Source organism: Nyctibius grandis, chromosome 3, assembly GCF_013368605.1.
Source record: "Nyctibius grandis isolate bNycGra1 chromosome 3, bNycGra1.pri, whole genome shotgun sequence".
Taxonomy (NCBI): domain Eukaryota; kingdom Metazoa; phylum Chordata; class Aves; order Nyctibiiformes; family Nyctibiidae; genus Nyctibius; species Nyctibius grandis.
Genome location: NC_090660.1, coordinates 102,231,957 through 102,253,837, shown reverse-complemented (window position 1 = coordinate 102,253,837; position 21,881 = coordinate 102,231,957). Strand labels below are relative to the sequence as shown.

The 21,881-nt window shown below is 42.2% G+C and overlaps 1 protein-coding gene across 1 annotated transcript in view; it reads right to left on the bottom strand.

Annotated features, from left to right (window-relative positions):
* FER1L6 (fer-1 like family member 6) overlaps nucleotides 1–16,778 on the bottom strand; it is a 73,543-nt gene extending 56,765 nt beyond the window's left edge. Inside the window, exons 1-10 of the mRNA XM_068397218.1 lie at nucleotides 16,756–16,778; nucleotides 14,473–14,555; nucleotides 11,270–11,396; nucleotides 10,594–10,648; nucleotides 10,368–10,499; nucleotides 9,577–9,639; nucleotides 5,080–5,158; nucleotides 3,879–4,035; nucleotides 2,539–2,725; nucleotides 731–923 (exon numbers count right to left, since the gene is read on the bottom strand). Of these exons, the coding sequence (XP_068253319.1) occupies nucleotides 731–923; nucleotides 2,539–2,725; nucleotides 3,879–4,035; nucleotides 5,080–5,158; nucleotides 9,577–9,639; nucleotides 10,368–10,499; nucleotides 10,594–10,648; nucleotides 11,270–11,396; nucleotides 14,473–14,555; nucleotides 16,756–16,778 (1,099 nt within the window). The remainder of the gene's footprint in view (nucleotides 1–730; nucleotides 924–2,538; nucleotides 2,726–3,878; nucleotides 4,036–5,079; nucleotides 5,159–9,576; nucleotides 9,640–10,367; nucleotides 10,500–10,593; nucleotides 10,649–11,269; nucleotides 11,397–14,472; nucleotides 14,556–16,755) is intronic.
* Nucleotides 16,779–21,881: the final 5,103 nt, after the last annotated feature.

Here is a 21,881-nt window from a genome sequence, read left to right as displayed (position 1 = left end):
GAGAAGAACAGAGGCCTTCTCACCTTGTCCAAACTGTTCCCAAGTCCATGCCACTACTCACCTTATATGATTTATCTTTTATTTTCTGATTAAGGACTCAGATCTGCATTTGAATTGCCAGGTTTAAGGAGTTACTGTGCCTTTGCTGAGCTGTGACAACTAAACGTGTTCCACACTTGAATCACACAGCGTAAATAAGGCTATACATGTAGGCTCAAACATCAGTGAGAAGACTCTAGACAGTGAACTTTACCTCACATATGTGAGGACAAACACAGTAGTCCATGGTACCTGCTTGAGCTGTGATAGCACTCGGCTGAACCCTGCCTGGAAACTTTGCTCTTACTGGGTAGATCAAAAACACAAGCCTGCTCTGCCCATGATTTGCACTTTGTGCTTTCATTGCCAGACAGAAACTGGCACAAACTATAAATTTACATCAGTCATTCCTAATGGACCAGGGCAGACTATTGCCACAATCACAAAGAAGGTACAAAATGACATATCTGCCCTGTAACAAGAAAAGCAGTGGCAGACCACCACACACAGAGCACAATGTAATATAACTTCAAATTAAGCAAGATAAGGTCTCTCAGAACCAACAAAAACTATGGATGTTCGTTCACTTGAGCTTTGGGCATTCCTAAAATGGAATTAGCCGGTGCCCACATCCCAAGCACGTAGATTTTACCTTAAGGGCATATTCTGTAACAGACATTTTTCCCTTTACCTTTGTCACCATCTTGTTCATTTGATATTTTCTTCAAGTCAATGAAGTGGGTGGCTAAGGCCACATCATTCATGCTGCCTTCATCCCAGACCTGGATTTTGACTCTTCGGCAGAGTGGAGGGAACATTTCCTTGAAGATAATTTGTTCGTGCCATACTGGATCTGCACAGTTCTTTTTCACTGTTGTCCGACCCTGAAATGAAAGTCCAGCAAATCTAACTCCAGAGGGGTCCGACTCTGGAGAATGGCAATGAGTAGAGCACAAATTGCACTTAGCAACATGTGTCCAGTCATTTTTAAAGCACAAATATCCTATCTTGAAATTACTTCGGCTTTTCTGTTAGCTTGTTTATTTTCCCCTCCGTATCCAATAAAAGACTGCATTATGGCTAAAGAATTCTCAACCGTACACAGCAGAGCCTGAAATAAGATCTAATTCTCCAGGGCCCTTATTCACAAAACATATCTGTGAAGCCAGACTTTGGCATTTCTGCTACAAACGGCACATCTTCAAATGGCTTTTGAAATACCTGGGTAGTAGTAACGCAGAGCAGTTTGTCTCATAAAAGATGAAATTCATTACAGCTGCCAGGCTGCACGTACCAATGGAATTACCTTAAACGAGGCAATTTATCTAGTATAAAATATGATTACTGTGGATGGCATTCTGAGCATATGCGTGTGCTAGGGATGTAGAGACTGGAGCTATTCGTCCTAGCCTGGAAGGGACGACAGGACTGCATCACAGTCCATGCAGTTGCAGGCTGTGGCAGGCCTTCTACTTTCACATTTGGTGGGGAGAACTGAGTCAGAAAACCCACCAACAGTATCTCTAAACCCATGTTTTACATACCAGCATGCAAACTCACATCAGTGACCCATTCTTATGTCTTCTTCATCCCTCTATTAAACCTGAAGTAGCTGCATGCATTTGACCATTTTAACCCATACTATTTTGAGATGTAATAATTTGCAATTTGGATTGAAAACAAAACACAAAATCAGCACCAAGGGCCTCATTCGCATGCCTGAAACATCTGTGAAGGACTAACTGGAGTTCTTCCTAAGGCTGTCTTGAACACAGAAAGCATTGCTGGCTTAAAATAATTTCCAGTTTGATTCTTTCCTAATTTACACCAATAATCAAGACAAGCTCCCTGACACAGTGTTTCATGCATATATCCCAGAGGAACCAGGCCCCTAGAGCTCCTCTGCGCTTCTCTGCCACCAAAGTCAGAAGGTCCCTCTCAGCAGCTCTCTGTAGCACCGTGTTCGATGTTGAAGGAGCTCTGGGAGCAATGAAGCCAGGCAACACTGAGATAGAGTCTACTCATATGCTTCCTCTTCTGCTACCCACAGAAAAGCTGAAAGGGTCCTAAATTACAGCAGAATAATACAAAAGTCAACACACAGCCCTAAAATTCAGACTGAACCAGCTTCACTGATTTCAGTCCTGCTTCCTTTTTTCACTCTAGGGAGACCAGAACATAGCACTTACCTAATACCGCACTAGCCAATTCACTGTCTTGTAGCTTGATGTTTCAGTAACAAAACTACAGACTTTTCTTTCCCCTCCTGCTGCCTGACCTACAGCTGCAAGGCTGATATTAGATCTGCTGGCATTAAGTGTTTCGATCACTTTGTTCCTGCATAATTTAAGAACTGAAAATTTTCTTTCTGATGAAAGAAGTATGTGTTTTACTTAATTTATGTAACTATAAGTTTAAGGACATCAGCATAATTGCCTGCCTGTAGCACAGCTAATAGGAAAGAAGGCCTACACTTGTGATCAAGAAGATCCCAATTACCATTTGACCTGCAAACATGACCACCACATAGGGATCCACAAGGTCCTTACTGTCACCTATGAATGCTTTGGTGACATTGGCCATGATGCTAGAGTTCATCTTTGGAAGTCCTTTAGCTTTGTAAATTCTCACATAAAATCTGGCCCATGGTCTTTCAGATGGAAAGCCTCTGGGGATCAAGAGGTTCCTGAAAGAAAAAAGAAGCCATTTTCTTAAAACTGAAAACTCAGACAATGAAGTGATATTTTTTCCAACAAAACTGTCGTCTCGAGTTAGCTTACATTCTGAGAAGACACAAAAAGGCATATGAAGTTGCTTCTGCATCTAAACCAAAACATTTTCTGGTTACCATGAGAAAACAACACAGCATTACTCAGCAAACATGTCTATATGTGATATAGACCCACAAAAGCACAGACCACTTAGGTTGGAGGTGACCTCTGAAGGTCATCTGCTCCAAACCCCTGCTCAAAGCAGGTCCAGTTAGATCAGTTTGCTCAGGACCTCATCCAGTAAATTCTGAATATCTCCAAGGATGGACATTCCCCACTCTCTCTGGGCCCCTGTTACATTTAACCACATTCATGGTAAAAAAAAAAAAAAATCTTGTATCTGTTCTGAAATTCCCTTGTTCTAACCTGTGTCCAAAGCCTCTCATCCTTCTACTGTAATCCTCTGAAAAGAGTCTGGCTCTGCCCTCTTCATGTAAGATCCCCCTTAACCTGCTTTTCTTAAGGCTCAAGAAACCAATTCCCCCCACACACACAGACACACCTTTCCCTGTAGTCCATGTGCTCCAGCCCTCCATCATCTTGGTGGCTCTCCATGGACTCGGTTCAGTGTGTCTATACTGACCAGAAACATTTCTCCTGTAAAATTTAAAGTATGCTGGCAGCATACTTTACTGCCCGGAACTTCTGTATTTTACAAGGAGAATGTTAATGCACTTGAGTTTATTTAAGGATATAAAAAATATCCATGCATACACATGTGATAGAGGAGAAGGAATAGGTTTTCCTCATATTTTTTTCTTCTTACTTCACTGCTTTTCAGAAATATTTAACTGCTTTCAGATCATTGAACCTTCTGTCAGGGATAATCTGGTACTTAGCCACAGCGCATGGTCAACTCTATCAGCTGCAGAGAAGTGACCCTAACATGCCCTTCAATTTAGTTGAGAGGATTGTAAAAACTCTCTTTGAGCACACCAGAACAGCCAGGTGTACAATGTCATCCTGCTGTTAACCCTGAGTTAGCAAGGAAAGGACTGAAAGGAAAGCAGAGGACTTCTGTGGTACTTAGTAAAAAAGGAAGCAGTAAAAAAGAAATTATTGCAGTACTTTTCTATCTGCTCCTCAGTATCAGCTGTTTTCTGCGTAGCTTGTATCACGTCACCTTTCCCAGTCACACTGATGTCACACTTCAGGTATCCCTTGGCTCCCGTCCTAATGTCAGCAGGGTCTGTGAGAAGTGCCCACTTGTCACAAAACTGATGACCTGTAAGATGGGCAGACTTTAACACTCAAACAGAGGATGCAAAAAATGCAAATATTTCTCCTATCCACTCGCAGAAAAGGCACTGCAAACAACTTTTGGGCTTTCAGGAGGATCGTGCTGAAGTACATTTGCTTACCACACACATCTGGAGGGTCCAAAATGTTGTGTGATCGAAAAGGCAAACAAGAGGATTGATCTAGAGCTCATCAGGAACAAGCTCATTTTCATCAATGATTACTGAGATCAGTGACTAAAGACCAGCGGAAGGCCAGTTGAGGTTCAGCAGCTGAATTAAGGCTGCAGATTTATGAGGAAAGGCCACCTTTTTCGATGAGAGCTGTTTTAAGATCTCAGTAGTCTCTTGCAGCAAAACCCTCGCTGGGAGCTGTGGCCGGGTGTAACATTGGCAGCCAGCTGATCAGAGGAAGAAGAAGCACCCAGAAGCAGGTTCAGCTCCATCTTTCCAGTGGGAAAATGCACAAGACAATTGACCCATGACAGCCCTTGTTGCAGCCCTGCTTGAGCAACCGTCCTCAAGCAAGGTCCTTAAACCTTACATTAAGCCCTTGGCCATCACCTTGTGTGTGTAAAGGAGTGGGAAGGAGAGACCAGAGCATATGAGGGATATGAGCTCAAGATCAACCTTCAGACACCACCCTCCTCTAAAAGTGTGAGCAGGAAATACAGGGCAGAATTCAGAGACTAGTGCAGTCTGAGTATGGACGTAGACTGCTCACTTCAGTCAGGCCATTTCTCTCTAAAGACTATTGCAGAAACCGTGAAGAAAGGGTGGCCTGAATGAGTCTGCCCTTTTGACATAACTGGGCAGACTGTCAAGGTGTTTTCAGTGTTGAACATTTTTCCAAAAATTTGGCTGGTGCTCTGGCATCCAAATAGGAAAACAATCCTTCCAAAAACCTTAAGTTTATCCCTTGGCATAAACCACAAGCATCTAAGTGGAAAAGCAGTACACCTCCCTCGCCCCTCCACCCCTGCCTCCCATTGCATTTAACAGACAAAAAAGGCTGAAAATGCATCACTTACCTGGCTGACCATACACTGTCCCCAGATCTACTTTAAATGAGCCTAACAGCACACTCCCAATCAGTTTATTGTGCATAACCTGTTAGAAAAAGACAGGTTAAATAATGTCGCTATCTCTCTTCCCAGTCAGCAAAAGAAAGAGAAATCCAAACAAAGACCATGTTTGGTTCAGAGGTAATAAGCAGCAACATCCAGCACCACCCAAACCTGGGTGTACATAGCCGCAGAAGATACAGCAAGCACTTGAAATCTGTTCTTTACCCAATATTGAGCCAATTTAGAAACCAATATAATTGCATCCAAGTGGAACAACAGAGGTTCATCCCAAGTCCCAGGATTAGACAGAGCAGGAATCAGATGGATGTGTCTTCAGAGCAGATGCAGTTATATTACTTATCCTGGCAGTTTTAAATAAATCATAATGAATATAAACACATGGGGCATAACTGGTTTCACACTAGGCTGCAGAAATCATATTACTTTCTGTGCAATAACTGGATTGCCATAAGAACTGAGTACACCCAGAGGAGAAAAAATTAAAGTGTTTCTTTGCAACATTTCAACATGCATATAAACCAAGAAGAGACTCAATTCTGATTTACTCCCCACAATGTTAATGAAATCAGAGAAGTGATATAGATGTAAATGAGATGGCAAGCAGGCCCCAGTGAGTCTGTCTCCTTATCCTTCCTGCCAAGAAATGAATTTAATTTAATTTAATTTAATTTAATTTAATTTAATTCAAATTTAATTAATAATTTTCCTTTGTCATGATTCCTGGATCTATGTACTTCTTTGTCTGGTTTTCAAATACATGCACGTGCTTCGCTTTACAGACAAGGCAGAGGCTAGCAACATCTTCTAAGGGAAGACTGGCTCTACAACTGTATTTTTTAAAAAAAGTATCATCTCACTTGGTTTCAGAATAGCTTAAAAGGTTGAAACCTATTCCTTGGTTGTGTAAAAGCTTCTGAAAGCAGCCTGAATTGTCTGGAACACCTTTGTCAAACTGCAAACAGAAACTAAGCCCATGGGATTCAAGTCTACAGAAGCTAAACCTAAATGTTGGAGCTAAGCACCCAAGCCTCTATGAGCATTTTAGGAATCTGGAATCCAACATACCATGGCTTTGGACTGACACATCCTAGATAAGGATACAAGACTCCCATGATGTTGCATTGGATTTGTCATGTGAGTTCATTTCGTGCATTTTTCTTCAAGACCAGGAGACATTCATTCCAAAGTAAAGATTACTAACACCTTCATCAACATCTACCAGAAAAGTCAGGAGGTTTCTAGTTGCAACATAATGTCATTCCCTGTTAAAGGCCTGGGGCCAGTGATTATGGGAACACACTCAGTTGTCCTTGGTAATTCCTCACTTCAATATGGAAAGAGTTTCTAGGGCTGAAAAATCAAGAGCTGAGAAAGGAGCAGTTTTATTTTCCTCTACTATTAAAGCTTAAAAATTAAGCAACCTTCATGTGGGAGAGGAGCCAGTGTGAAACCAATGCTTCACACACTGGTGCTGCTTTTCCTCAATCCCTGATGCTGCCAGGTCCCATCATAGCACTGGACACTCGCTCCTATGAGGGTGGACTAGGGCACACAAGGGTGGGGAAGAAGCCATGAAAACTGGTGGGTTTCATCCTGAAGCCGGGCAAAAATTAGAGCTTTGGAAGAACTACATGGAAATAGGAGCTTCCCCAAATCAACTGATCCAACATAGGATGGACTGAAGGGAGAAGAAGGCTGTAGCCTTTCTGTAGCCAAAAAAAAAAAAAAGGTTCTTTAAGATCCAGAAACAAGAGGAGAATATACGGTGAGTCCAAAGTGGTGTTGTTTGATCGCTCTTTGCATTTTCTCTCAAGGGCACGACAGCATGTTCAGAGAACGCTAGATATGTAAACCTCACTTCTCTGTCGTTAAGGAGATTTGCGATGTGAAATGTGGTGCCCTTGGGTAAATGCCCCCTGTTCCCACTGAAACGATGGGGGTTTCCACTCCCTGTAGTACACATGGTGCTTTTAACTGCTGAGGAAATAACCCACTGCTTCTGTTAAATGCTCTGCATCTTTCCTGCTACTTTTTTTCAAGTATATTTTTTCTAATGTAACAAAGCAGGTGAGCATGAAGCTTATAGCAAACACCTCTTGTCTTCTCTGAGAGAGAGCATCACATCTGTATCGTACCTAATTAAAGGTTTATGTCTTTCCATACTATAGATGACTGAACAATTTTCTTCAGATTTTCTGAATGAGGACAAGCACAGGGTTAAACTGGGTAGTATTTCAGTACTGGAGATACAGGTTTAGCATTAAAGGGGCATCTCAGTTTTACTACAGCATTACTACCAGGTTGCTGGTATGCACTGGAAGATATTAATGAAGAAAAAAATCTATTCAATAGCAGGTGCCAAGAAATGGAAAATCTCACAGGGAAGGTGAACTTGTCTCTCAAATGCAGGGTTTGAATACAGCTACACTAACTGCTGAACTGACAGACAATGGCACTAATCTTTTTTGTTTTCCTTGAGCTTCCACATGCAGATGAGTTTGTTTTCACAGATTAAGCAAATTCATCGTATGAATGATTGCTGGTAATGGGGCTGCCAGTCTTTGTTTCTTCTTAAGTGAGATTCATGCTAAGCAAGTGCTGTGCAATTTTCCACCCCCATGGTTTTTTTCACTCCCAGCACATATATTTCCTCTCTTTGTTTCTATTCCCCTGATATATTGCATTCTCCAAAACTACATTGCAAGGTAATCTCTGTTTTCACTAGCATACATGAGCATTGCACTGGGTTAGTTGGGGTTTTTTTTTAAAAAAAAGTCATTTTTATCTAGAAGACCTGTAATTTCTTAGTGTTGCACTTTCACCAGTTATAAATCAAACAAGTTTGCTGAGCCTGATGAAACTATTTGAAATTACCTGCAGATTTACAGCAGGTAATGGTGACACATTTCCTCACACCCCCAGCGCAGAAAGCTAGCAGTCTCCCCTCCACCACTGGATATATGGAATCCTTATCAAAAGAATATGAGATCAGAAATACTGGCCATATCTTGGAGAAAAATAACTATACATCCCCAAGCAGCACTAGCTCACAAGAGCTGATACCTTGGTACTGTGCTGATACTAACCATGTCAGAAACACATACAGGGGCCATACACTGGCATATAAGTCATAACAGTGAGATGATATCTACTCCCATGCAAAAGATGGACCATTGTCAGCCTGTAGTAAACTCTGTTCTCAGGGATAAGTGAAGGTCAGATCTGCGGGTACCTTATGTAGGTATGAATTCCATATATTTGAGTGGTGCATGTGATATAGTATATTTGAACTGGAGCTTAGGATTCAGACTGTCAATTTACTACCAGCATTGAAAAACAAGTTGTCCAGCTGGCCATGCGTAAATGAACACTTCTTATTTCTGTAGCTGGGACAAGTCACTTTATTAGCAGCTCAGCAAAGCAGGTACACAGTGAACATCCGTAAGAGGTTTTGCACAGATATTTCCTGTAGCTCCTGACCACTGCCCGTCTCTGTCAGGTGCAACCAGCACAGATCCTTTCCTGGTGTACTTTTTGAAATGGAGAAAGCACTTCTGGATAAAACAACCTTCCCTGGGGCAACAACTCACTGCTCATTTCTCTGGCCAAGTGGTGGGACTTTTGGCAGTAGAAATGCAAGAAACAGCTCATGAAGGGCACAGCTTGTGATATTTCTAAGTAATACAAATACAGCACTGTCCAGAGTCTCATGAGATCTTCCTTAATTGCTTAGCAGCTTTGCAAAATGTGGTGGTGAACCTTGGGAGCCTCAGGTAAGATAATTAGCATGGCTCCATAGACTTGGCCTTCCAAACTGCAAATCATTATCTAATGTCCCAAGTCCAAGAGCATGTGTGTCTTCCATCAGGGCTGTTCTGAGATGTCACATAGCTTTGCTGGGACTTTACTTGCAGCAAGAGGTGGGAGCAGCAATGAACACTTGGAGCCCACTCCCATGCTAATAGAACAAGCCACTGACACTTGCAGACAGCCCAAGAGCCACTGCTGAGGATAATGTACATGGATAGTTTAGTTAGAAACAGTTGTATCTGAGGAAATGAGATAAGCCACAAGTTATTTGTCATTTGAAACAAGTGGCAGCTTGAAAATTAGAGGGATGAAGACAATGCTGACAAGAGTTAACTAAGCTGAATTTTCTCATTTTTCCTTGCAGATTGCCAAGCCAGCAATGAGTGTCCCTGAAAACGCACGCTTAATCTTCCTTTAGGGTTATGTTCCTTCAAGTCATTGCCAGCTGCTTTTCCTCCTTTTCCTCTTCCCTATCCTTTCTCTTTCCTATACTTCATCCTGACTTTACAGCACTCTTGGTACCTAAAATTATTCATCTTTTTAATTACATTAAGAAGAATCACTTAGAGCCAAAGTGACAAAAACAACAATGACCTTTACTTACTGTGCTAAGCTTTCCTGGGTACTTACAGAGATGTTGATTATTTTGTCGAACAGGAACACCTGTGGTCCGACGAAATCAAACACAAAGTACTGTGGGAAAAGGGGACAGCAGATCAGAATCATCCTTGTGCTGGTAGCCAGTGCTGTCAGCAGCATGGTTTAGCTTTTTGGGTTACCGCATAGATCCCCAGTGAGACACTAGGGGTGCTGGGGAGGCAGCAGTGGACAGAGCAAAACCCTTTCCTTGCTCCCTGGCTCATGTCTGCTATAGCCCAGACCTGTTTTCTATTCTCCTGCTTGCATGGCTGGACAGCACTGCCCTTTGCAAATGCCTGTGGCCCTCACTCTGCGTCAGAGGGTATTGGCAAAAAGGACAGGAGGCACAAGGATACCCAAAGAACCGGTTGGTTTTGGGAGTTGTTTCAGTCTCATTTGTCATCAGCTTGGATAAACACGTGACAAGGAAAGGCTGAAACAGTGAAATGGTAAAACAGGGAGGCTGGGGGGCAGTTTAGACAAAGCTCCGAAATGGATCATTTGAAAAAAAAGCAGAGGCAGTGGCAGTAGGGCAGGATGTGGTGGAGGAGGTGGAGAACAGGACGGACAGAGCTTAAGAAGGGAAAGAGCAAATAGAGCTAAAGCCAAAGAGCTATCGCTAGTGCTTGGCCAAGCTTGAAACTCAAACAGCTCCTGGACAGACCTCCCTGCTCAGACATGCAAGTGTTACAAACATAGTTCATCCCCGCTCTGAGCTACCAAGTGGTGGAGGACACCCAGAGCCATTGAAGAAAGTTCCTTCTTGAAGAGATAGCACCTACCTCATTGTAGAAAGGGGCATTTGTGCCTTCCTTTACCGTTGTTTGCTTCTTCTCATCACCTATCTCGATGATCACCACAGGGTCAATGTTCTCACCCACCAGCTGCCTGGCCTCAATGATGGTGATGGCAATCTGTGGGGCACAAGGACATCGTGCGCACTCCTGGGCTCAGGTCCAGCCTGCCTGCGATTTCACAGGCACATAAGGGCCATCACCCCCTACTCACCTGGTAGTTCTGGGATTTGATCTCCTCTTCATGAATTCTAGTCACCAGCTTTGCCCTGTTTAAATGACAAAGCAGGTCATTAGGCATCTCTAGGCAAGAGCTGGTACTTTGACACATGTTGGAAAGACTTCTTGTCACTAAGCAAGCATTGTTTGTGGCACGTAGTTTTGTTGTGAACTGTTAGGCTTGATTTCATCAGCAGAGACAGTCTCTTGTCTTTCTCACATACTTGGTAATAGGGAAATGTTTTGCATCCACACAGACCAGTGCAGCTACCTGCCATGCATGGGAATGATTTCACTTGTTGATTCCATCAAACCTGACTCCATTCCTCCCCTGTATGAAAAAAAAACAACTACACAAGCCCGTGGCTATAGAGATTGCTGTCATCTTTGGCTCATTTTCATTAGCAGCACAGTTGAGGCACTCTCAGCATCCATTTCAATCTCTCCCTGCACTGGATAGCATCTGATGACAATCTATCTATCTTGAACTGATAATATTTTGCCGACAAATACATCCCACTCTCTCTTGTGGGAAAGCAGGAGTGAAGGGATCACTGCTGTCAGCTAATGGATTTTCTGTCAGCAGATGTACTGTCCTAGGGCAATGCCATTCCCAAGAAGGACAGAAAAGGTGTTTTGCGGAATGTTAGGTAAGGTATGCCAAGGAGTACCTTTTTCTCTCTGGGCTTAAGGATCCAAAAACATTGGACAGTGCATTGCTGTCCATTAGGTTGTCCTCTCCCTCTTCTTGTCTTCCAAGAGTGTCAGGGTGAAGATTTGCGCTTTCATCATGATCACCTGATGAAGAAAACAATCAAGAAAGTAAAATGCACCTCTGATTTCTACTAGCAAAAAGATAACTTGGAGCAGAGCAGTGAATTCATCAGCATGAACTGAATATTTATTTGGGTATCACAATTAGAGATACAGTAGTGGTTTGTGACTGTAGCCCCTCTCTTCACCCCGTGTGCACCTACAACAGGCGCATGCACACGAGTCGCATCTGACTGCCCCATCTCTCATCTGCCAGAGAGACAGTGGGACAGATTATTGCTGGGTTTTGCACGTATTACTTTCCAGCAGTGAGTCTGCCATCCATGGTTTGTCATAACAGTCTGACACACTCAGTCCCTTCCAAGCGACCAAAGCAGACCCTAGCTTAGAAATCGTTTCTCATCTTTCCTGTTTGCAGAGATGATGAACTGGAAGATCAAGAATAGAAAAAGAGAGCTGAAGAGCATGATTCATGGGATCTCTTGTAGAGTTATACGGAGATGAGCAGAAGTGCTTGTTTTTCTTCCTGACCATAAAGAGAATCTCAGCAACTAGCTCAGATATACACATCTACATTTGGCCAGAGAAGCCCTTCCCACACTACTCTGCTTTGTCCTCCTGGTCTGACAGAAGTCCTACCAGCCCCTTGTCAAGAATGTCTGTGTTCAACACCTGCCTTGGGAAGGGAGCTGTGTGTTTTAGGTGAAAGTTTAATATTTGGCTGCCTGCAGTTCATTCCAATAATTACATTTATAAGCAAGAAATGTTCAGTGACTCTGGATGTGAGTTATTTCTGGTCTAGAAGCTGTCAAGTGATACCTGCCACAGTAAAGATGACTTGCCCAGCAATACCCAGGGGCTTACGTTACCTTATGGATGACCATAAGGTAGTCATTATCAAATGAAAAGAGACACATCCAAGTGTATTTTCTGCAAGTACTCTACAGCACTGTGCTCCCACTACAAAACTAGACAAAGGGTTGTAATAGTACTATCTTGTCTCTTTGCAAAGGTATGGTCACTTGAGGGGTGTTTAGAAACTGGTGATGGTAGCAAAGGACCATCCATTGTACAGCAAAACTCACTTGGATAACTCTCATCAGGTCTGACCGTTCCTTTTTTGGCTGGCTTCCACCAGCCCTTACTCCAAGGCAAACCACCAGGTAGGTACAGACAGACACAACTTTTGCTTGTGTTGCAAGGTAGCCAGGCATTTGCCAGCTCCATGAAGGTTTCTCCACTAGAGGCTCATATAACATACACTCAATGAAGGTTACTCTACTAGCAATCTCATATAACATATACACTCCCCAACTGCCCATCTGGCTCTTGTCCAGCCTCCCTAGAACACAGGGAAGGTGAACTTGTCTCCGTAACTGTGTAGGCATAGCCTGATTTTCAGCCCTTGATGCAAAGGCATCTGTCCTTAGTTTTGCATCTGTAGCACCAAGTTCCCATGACTACCCTCCATATCCTATTTACTCTAGAGCATGCTGTTTGATTATGGGCTTGTAGTACACTATATTGTTTGCTCTGAGGCTAAAGCAGATAAAACTTCCCCTCCCGTCTGGGGGAGAGGCATATGTCAGCATGATGCCCTGCCTCAACCATTTTCTGAGAGTTCCATGTTGTTTCTATTGACACGTAAACTCTTTGCAATGCTTCTTTCCCTTTACAGCTCCATTTCCCTGACATTTTAATATCTGAATTGCTATCCTTTATTCCCCTCAATAACCATGCGTATGTTGTGCATAACCAACCAGCAGGAATTATTCCCCTCCATGGATCCAGTGACAGAAAATGCAAATAGTTCAGTGAGTGACAACATTCCCCCACCGCACACTTCCCCGACAGATCTCCCAAGCCCAAATCCCAATCAAGACAAGACAGAACTGATGGTTACTCTGTCTTTGCTAGTTCAGACTCTTCAGCAACAAAGACGCTAATGAAATAGATGAAGATGCGGCATAAGGACCCCAATCTATCTGATGATTCAAACGCAATCATTTGAAATAAACAGAGATTTGAATGCTGACATGGAAGACTGAAGCAAACTACAGTATAAGGTATCTTGTAGAGCACAGTATATTTCATGGAGCATAAGATAAATAAACTCCAATGTATCTGTAATTAGTAAGAAGTTTAATGGTCTTTAGTTTTCTCTGCTCCAAAAGCCCAAATGCCCCGCTGTAAGGGCCAGAGGAGAAACTTTTTAAAAGTAGTGCCCTTTAGATAAATAATGCTTATGGCACAAAATATGTATTCCTGTTTCTGCCCAACAGTGAGTCAAGACACACATGTCTGGTTTATTACAACACTGTAATTCAAGGGCTGCACTAAACACACAGTAGCTCATGTTTTAAAAATTCCATGAAATTTGAGGCATGAGAATGCAAAATAAAACTACAGAAGGCGAAGACTTTGTTGTGGCTAAACTACAGGTTTAGGTGAATGGGAGCACTGTGGTGACAGGAGAAAAATTACAGTGGTAGGATGTGCAGGGTAATGTATCCTTAGCTTGGAAACTGATGGTATGTTAAGGGAAAGAAATAGGAGACTCTGCATGTCTTATGGATGTACCCACATCTGTTAAAAATTTTTTAAAAATTAAAAATAAAAATTAAAATAAAATAAAAGAACTGTCGTACATTTAAGAGGAGAATTGCCACTAAGTAAAGCTCCCAGATTTATCGAGCCAACCCATCCAGCCATAAGAGCCTACTCAGGTTGTGTTCTTATGGTTTCTAGAAGCAGATCTTCTGGAGGAATTACACACCTGTAATGAATTATCTATGTCTAGAGCAGAAAAAAACACTTTCAAAAATGTGTCCTCTCTCTATGGTAAAAGTCAGGCTGACATTTTTATTTTACTCTACTAGATACTACAGTCTGAACTCACAGAATCTGAAGGTGGTCTTAATGAAACAGTTAATGCAAAAAGAATTAGCTCTCTGTTTACTTGGGAGTGATAAGGAGTTTACTGCCTGTTTTATCAATACTAAGCCCTAAGACACAATTCAAATGAGTTCACATGAAATTAGATATAATGTAATTCCCCACCTGCTCTTCCCAGTTGCAATATCGATTTATGAGGCCTTACCCAGTGCATCTTTGTTTGCAATAGTCAACCCTTTCTCGCCTTTTTTCTTCTTCTTCAGCTTCATGCCAGCAAACAGCCCCTTTCTGAAATAATAAAGAAAAGTGATCAGTGCAATATCTTCAAGCCCTTTTCTCTGCTGGACTCTAATTTAATTCAGGGAGATGTTAAGAGGGAGTTTTAATTTCCAAGTGAGATCATTATATTCTGATTTTCCTTTTATTGAAAGCAAACAAGAAAGCTCTGGTTTATGTTTCATCTAATTCTGTTTATTTTTAAAATTTGGCTGTGTACAGGCAAACATACTGAAAAAAGAGCCAAAACTTCTTTTCCAGCCAAGATAGCAAGAGGCAAAGAAAGGAAATCCAAGATAAGTTTCCAATCTACTGACTTCCACACAAGTAATCCTTATGCCTGTGACAAGATCAGAGATAAAAGCTCCGCACAAATTACAGGTTCCAGATCAAAAGTAGTTTTCCAGTGAATTAAGATAAACATAAAAGCATTTGGGTAAACTGCATCGGTGAGGACACCCACTGTATCAGTGGCACATACACCACAACAGCTTTTGCCATTTATTTAGTTAGTTCTCACCCCCCTTCCAGCAGCAAAGCCATGAACAGGACTGGACAAGTGTTCCTCCTCAAGCTGTGTTACAGAGATGCTTCAGCCCAGCATCAACGCCAGCTCCCACTGCGTGGCGCTTTTCTGACTCCTGTTTCTTCCTATACTGGTTTAGGGAATTGATCCAGCTTAAAACTAACCAACCCAGTTAAGACCTGATGAGGTCATTTTTCAGATCACACCTGGATGAAATGACTCTATAGCCTCATTAGGGTGTCCTTATTCCTTGTACTCAACTCAGTTTCAGACACAACTCCTTGCCAGGAGCCTACCATAGTCATCCAGGAACGAGGTGCATTCATGGGGTGAGATGCAGGCAGGGAAACATGGTCCCGGTCTGTTTGCCATCACAGATAAAACATTTCAAGACATTCAGCAAGGACCCACGGTGCAGTTCTGCTTCTTGGGAAACTGGTGGCAAATGTCCCCCCGGCCCTGAGGCAGCAGCCAGTACAGCTGCTGAGCTAAGATAAAGCACCTCTCCCAGCAATTGCACAGGCCCAGACTGGCTGTTCAGAGGTCTGTGCTGGCTGTCCTTTTCCTATTGGTACCAGACGGTTTAGTAAAAGTAGGCCTCAAAGTAGGCCCTGAAAGGCCTACTTTGTGTAACCTTTAAACAGGACCAATTTTCCTTTCAGTAATTTTCACTTCAGCTAAAATAACTGCACTTTCTGAAGCTAACTGCATGTTTTGCAGACAGTGTCTGCTTCCAGGACTGATAACACTTAAAGTTATAGTTATCTGACTCTTGCTTGTGCTTATTCTTAGAGAATCCAAGGTCTCTGTTAAATTCCTCACTAATTATGAAGAGGGGCCAAAGATAAACAAGACTGCGAACAACACCTTTGTAGTGTCTTAAATGACTTGATTCACAACTCTGGTGCCAGGAGAAGATATAAATCCTGTAAGAACCAGAACAGTATCTTTTCCTTGGAGACACCTGCATGTGTCAACAGAAAGGCATCAACCACGCTTGCAAGGAAGCGGGGTTATACAGCAGACAGCATAACTATGGGGGGATTATGACCACTAGAGACCACCAGAGACCACCCAAGACCCCTTCCCCAATTGAGTACACATGCGCAAAGACAGTTACATAATATATTAGCATATGCATAAGATTTCTTAGAATAGGCGGGCTTTTCTTGGGGATTGTATGAATATTCATTTTTCTATAATGTATATAATGAGTGTGCTTTTGTCCCTAGGTGGACATGTTTGGTAGAATGACCCCCCATGTCCCTTGGCTGAATAAAGTAATGCCTCCTTGTTAATGCTAAACCCAGCATTAAGGAGTTTTATTCCCAGTTTCGGTGACACTATTTTACTCTTCTGTTGGTCCTTCAGCCTTTCAGTGAGTAGAGAGAAAGAGCAGTTGTGGTTTGTAGAGTTGGTTTTAAAGAGGGAGTGAAAGGAAATGTCTCTACAAATGCCATACAGTATTTTCCCCTCAACAAATGGTCTCCTTTTTCCTACCATAGCCACTAGTCCCTCCTTCTTGGTTGCTCGCCAGCCTCTTCCCACCAAACTCTTTGTCTGCCCTATGTCGGGGTCTGGGAGCACCGGTCCTGGAACAGGACACTGATGCTGTTCTGGCATTTTGCAAGCACAGAACAGCATGTGACTACAAGGCTAATAACTTTAACAGTCTCCAATTCATACCTGACATACTGCTTCAACTTCATACCCTAGAGCTGAGGCAGGAGCTGATACTGCAGAGAAGGAAAGCCATGGGAAGATGGGACTTCTCCCCCTTGCCCCTGAGCAGGGCTCAGCATAGCATCCATTCTCAGCAACGTGGAAGAGAAACATCATTTTCTGTGTTAAAGCTGTGCCCAGAGAGACCCTTTCAACCCAAGATTTTAGAGAAGGTGGGGGAAGCAGCTGTCTGTCCTAAATTGCCTTACACTTTGGGAAAGGATTGGCTGTTTTTTGTTTATCTTCATAGTTTTCTTATCTTTTCTTCCTTTTACAAAGTGTGTGTTTTTAAGCCGCATGATTCATCATTCTACAGGAATTGAGGAGCAGAAATCAAATCTATGAGCACTGGAGCATGCTGTTTAATTTTTCCAGGTTTCTGAAGGTTTCTGGAGGCTTGAACCACTGCTTAATAAAGACCCTTAGAGTCTGCACTTGTCTTTTCTGCTGCCAATAAAGGTCTCACAAAACAGTAACAATAATGCAGGAAATATACACAGAAGTTCTTCCTTAATGGTAAACTGGACAGTGCTTGGAATAGGGGTGGGCGATAATGGACTCTTGGCTTTGAATGCCTGAACTAAAACAACAAAGAAAAAATGGGAAAAGAAATCAACCAAACCAGGTTTGAGAGGCTGTTTTCTTTAAATAAAAGCCTGTAGACTTACTATTTTGAAGTAACCAGACCAACCTCACTTATACTCAGAAATCCAAAGTCATTGCAAACAATTCACTTGGTTTTATTTGATGGTGAAAATGTAAATCTCATTGTTGCAGCTCTTACCTGCTTGCTGAAATCAGCATAGTTCTGATTTCATATTATATAGTACTGAAATATGTGGTTCGGTTTGCAGGTAATTTGGTTCTTTTCAATTTGAAATGTCAAGAAAAACATTTCAGCATATCTGAAGCATTTCATTTTGAAAAGTCAAAATTGCATGCTTTTCTATTTTGAAAATATACTTCTTAACACCTCATTTTGAGAGCTGAAACGTTCAATAAATCCCATGCAAATGGGAGTAAGCAGTGGTGGATTTCAACCCACATGGAACTTCGCTTTTATTAGTATGCATATATATTTATTATATATATTATTTATTGGTCACATTGGTTCAAGAGGAGCTCTCTGTGGCCATGATTTCATACTACAGTTTTTCCAAGGAAACAAATATGCTGCATGTTTCAGAGGGATAAACAACCTGTGCTGCTCGAGAATTTTGTGCTAGCAACTCCACTGACAAATAAACAAAGTGGTGAGAGTGGAAAGACAAAGGATTTAGTCTAATGGCAACATATTTCAGGTTTTCTGCTGGCCACAAGCATGCAGTGATAAACAATCAGCACATTTTTTTTTTCCCTATCATCAGAGGACTTGTTTGTCTAAATTGCTGTAGGAATAAAAATTTACCTGGGGAAGCGCACAGCCCAACTAGCCCAAACAAGCAGGCACCTACGAGCTGAGTAAACCTGATAGCAATCAATGCTCAAACACCTGAAATCACCTGCAAACTCGAGGCGCATTTAGCTATGGAGGAAAAGTTACCGCAAACTGGGAAGGGAAGCTGATAATATTTAAAAGTCGTATTTAGAGCAAGCAAATTAAGTTTACTGGCCAGGCCCAAGAGGAAAGTCAGCAATGCCTAGCACAGTCATAGAAAAGGCACAACTTCCATGTGTCAAAGATCACCAAAACCCAACCAGTACGAGTGGGAATGTAGTACCAAGACAAAAAAATGGCTCAAGCAAAGCAGAAGTCAGAGGGCAACTGGAGGGAGTGGCCATTAATAAAGCCTGATGTGGAAACTGGGATGTCTTCCATGATTTTTATGTTTATATAACACCAAAACTGCTTAAAGACAGCACTGCAGAAGGTGCCATGTAGTGACAGAAAGAGAAACAGCCAAGCCTGAGATAACTCCACAGATGCCAACAGCAAAATCTATCTTTGAAGCAAACCAGATTTCAATCTCAGCTTTTTAGTCTGCCAGAGGTTTGGGCAAAGAGAGGATCAGGGTGCCCCTGAACATTCCTGCACCCCTGGCCCCAGTGGTTACCTTGGCCAAGTGCAGCTGTGGCCACACAGAGAAGTGTCCCTCAAAAGCACCGGAAAGGCAGTAAGCACAAGCCACTTGGAAGGCGCAGCTATGGGAAAGGAGGATAGCACAGGGTTGTTCACCAAAATGGCAGGGCAGCGTTCATTATACACGGGACTTGCCAGAAAGAATCTTCTCTGTAAAGGTCTAAGCTGAGTAAATGAAGTTTTCAGGGAATTGAAGGTATCAATCCCTCACAACAGAGTGGCTCCATCACCTTTATATGTAGAATGCTCATCATCCAGCGACAGTGTATGTGCTCCAAATATTGTTCACATGGGTAACACCCATGGTGCTTCATAAAATCATTTAGCCTTCTTAAAAATGTTCTGTGGATGCTCTTTTTGTGACAGAAAGGCTGTTCTCTTGGAAATAAAACATAAAAGTAAGCTTTCTTCAAAGTTCCACAAAGAACATTTCTTTTCACTGCAGCTTCAAGACATAAATTCAATCAGCTCCTGAAAATTACTCCTTTCCCTCTCCCCAAGATTGCAAAAATGTTCACAGGAAAATGTTGCCAAGAAGGGAAAGATTCGGGCTTCCATGCAGTTTCACCAGATTTGATTATGTCCCCAAAGTTATTCATACCCATCTGTTATCCCCAAGCCAGGCATAAAACTGTGTGTGCAACCTCTAGATAGACCCCAAAGATGTCATGAGGAAATGTTTGCCATGTTCCCCACGGGACCTCCTGACTGTCAGCAAGGCACAAACATGGCACTGCAAGAATCTGGGAAATCAGGAGAGACTTGGGGTGCAGAAAAAGTCTTTCATCTGTCTTTGACCTGTGATGAGGTTGGAGGTTGTTAGTATTGTGGTACTACTGACACACTTCAGTGAAGATTTAGCCTCCATATGCATACACATAAGGATTTTGTTCCTTCCTGGAGCCAACAAGCTAATTTAAGACAAGGTAAAACAAATTCATGTCCAAAGAGAAGGTGGAGGAAAGAGTTCCTATAGGCTACCAACAGGTTTCCCGTTGTAAGTGCCTTGATTAGAAGCAATCAAAAAATCACCCATCTCAGCTAATCAAGAGCATTGCTTAGTTCAAAGAGGACTGAGTCTCACAGCTCCTTCCACACAGAAGTTGGAAAAAAAATCTGGAGTAAGGACAACCCTTTCTCTTCTGTGTATGTACAGTGACAATGTGGGTCCTAGTTTCATTGAGGTTTCCCTGATATAAATAGTAATGAGTGGGACACCAACCATATCACATTTGGCTATACTCAGACTGTGTCAGATTTGCACCAGAAATCTGTAAATACAAGGGTTCATTTCCTGTTATCAGCACCACAGGTCCACCGGGTCTCTGAATTAATTTTCATAGTCTTTGAAAAAGACTCGCAAACTGTATTTTACTCTCATCAAGATTTATCCATGGCAGCTTCCATCTTTCCAGCTTGTTAGCTTTCAAAAAAATCCTTTAATGGTCTTTCTTTTTCATTTAAGCTGTCCCATCATCACAGAGCCTTCATGATCACTTCTTGCACTGCATAGTGTTCTCTCAAATATCCGATAATTGCAATTTGCAGTCTAATTTAAAGGAAAGCTGGCAAAAAAAAGCACTTCAAAGTTGTCAGCAAGAGAGTACAAGTGACCTTACTAAATGCTGAATCTCCTTGGAGTTTTTCCACATTGTTTAAACTTAGTTTCTTCTTCCAGCAAAATCCTTCCAGAAGTCCATCTGCTCAGAGAATCGGTGTATGAGTAGAACAGCTTCTTGCTGCAGGAATGGTCACACACCATCCAGAGACAAATGGGCACTTCTAGGGTGCAAGTTATCTGACTCATTCTAGACATTTACTGTAGGATGGCAGAAATCACTTACTTCTCCATTGGTTATAAAGTCAGAACAACATGAGCCATCTAAACGCAGGGGTGTGTAGCTCAAGAAGGGACCTTCTGTCCCGTCCCACAAGGCCCTCTCTCTTTGCAGCTTTCTACCTCCTGTTCAAGCAAAATGCAGTCTTGGGCTTAAACCTGCATTAGACCGAGATGCTTGTCAAGGTCCATTTTCATAGCCATGAGCCTTGGGATGCCCTTTCCTAGTGCTGGTGTGTGAACTGCTCCTGGTGGGCACAGAGGAACGAAACCAGGAAGGTGGGAGTTCAGGATCCTCGGAAACATGGAAGGCAGCTACCGAAACAAACCCTGTTTTATCCAGTACCTCTCCCAAGACCTTCCAGAAGTCCTCATGGGGACGGGGTGAATGAGCTGCCAGTGTGCTCCTGGCAGCAGAAAATCCATGTTTGAACAGCTGCCCCATTTTCCCCCCCTCGTCTCTTCCTCTCTGGAAGTAGCAGTCTCAGCAAACTTTTTGGCTCCATCAAAATGATTTAGTTCAGGGATGATCAAAGGTTTATGCAGCTCAGATCTGAGCCAGCTCCAGTGCCTAAGGATTGTAAAGCTGTGGGTACTGTGATTGCCTTGACTGAGAAAGTGTTAGAAACTGAAGAAAGAGGAAAAACTGCCTTCAGCCTTCTCGCACATGAATGTAAAATTTGTTAGATGGGTCTGTACCTTTGCATTTTGTTAGGCATTTTGTAAGGTGGTTTGTATTTTTTTCAGCTCCTTAAAATTCTTCCTCTTTCAACAAAACTTAATTTTCCAAAGAGTTTTGCAGTACATCAACCAGTATTGCACCAGGTGAATAATTGTCTCCACATGATTAGTTCTAATTTTCATCAAATAAACACAAGCAAAAAGAACTTAATTCTCTAGGTGATAAAAATGTTTTCTCTTTCCTTTTTAAATGCAAAAACATAAGACAGATTCTTGGCTCATTTTATCACTTCCACAATATGTACTAGTCAAGGAAACTGAAAGGAAAAGTAAATTATCTCATAATTTAAACCACTCATCTCAAAGAGTAAAACATAATTAAAATACAAAGATGAAGCTTCAAAATAAAAAGCCCAATCAATCCAAAACTATAATGCGAGCATAATTGGTTAATTCAGAAACATTTTTTCTTAAGCTAGTATGTCATTTATG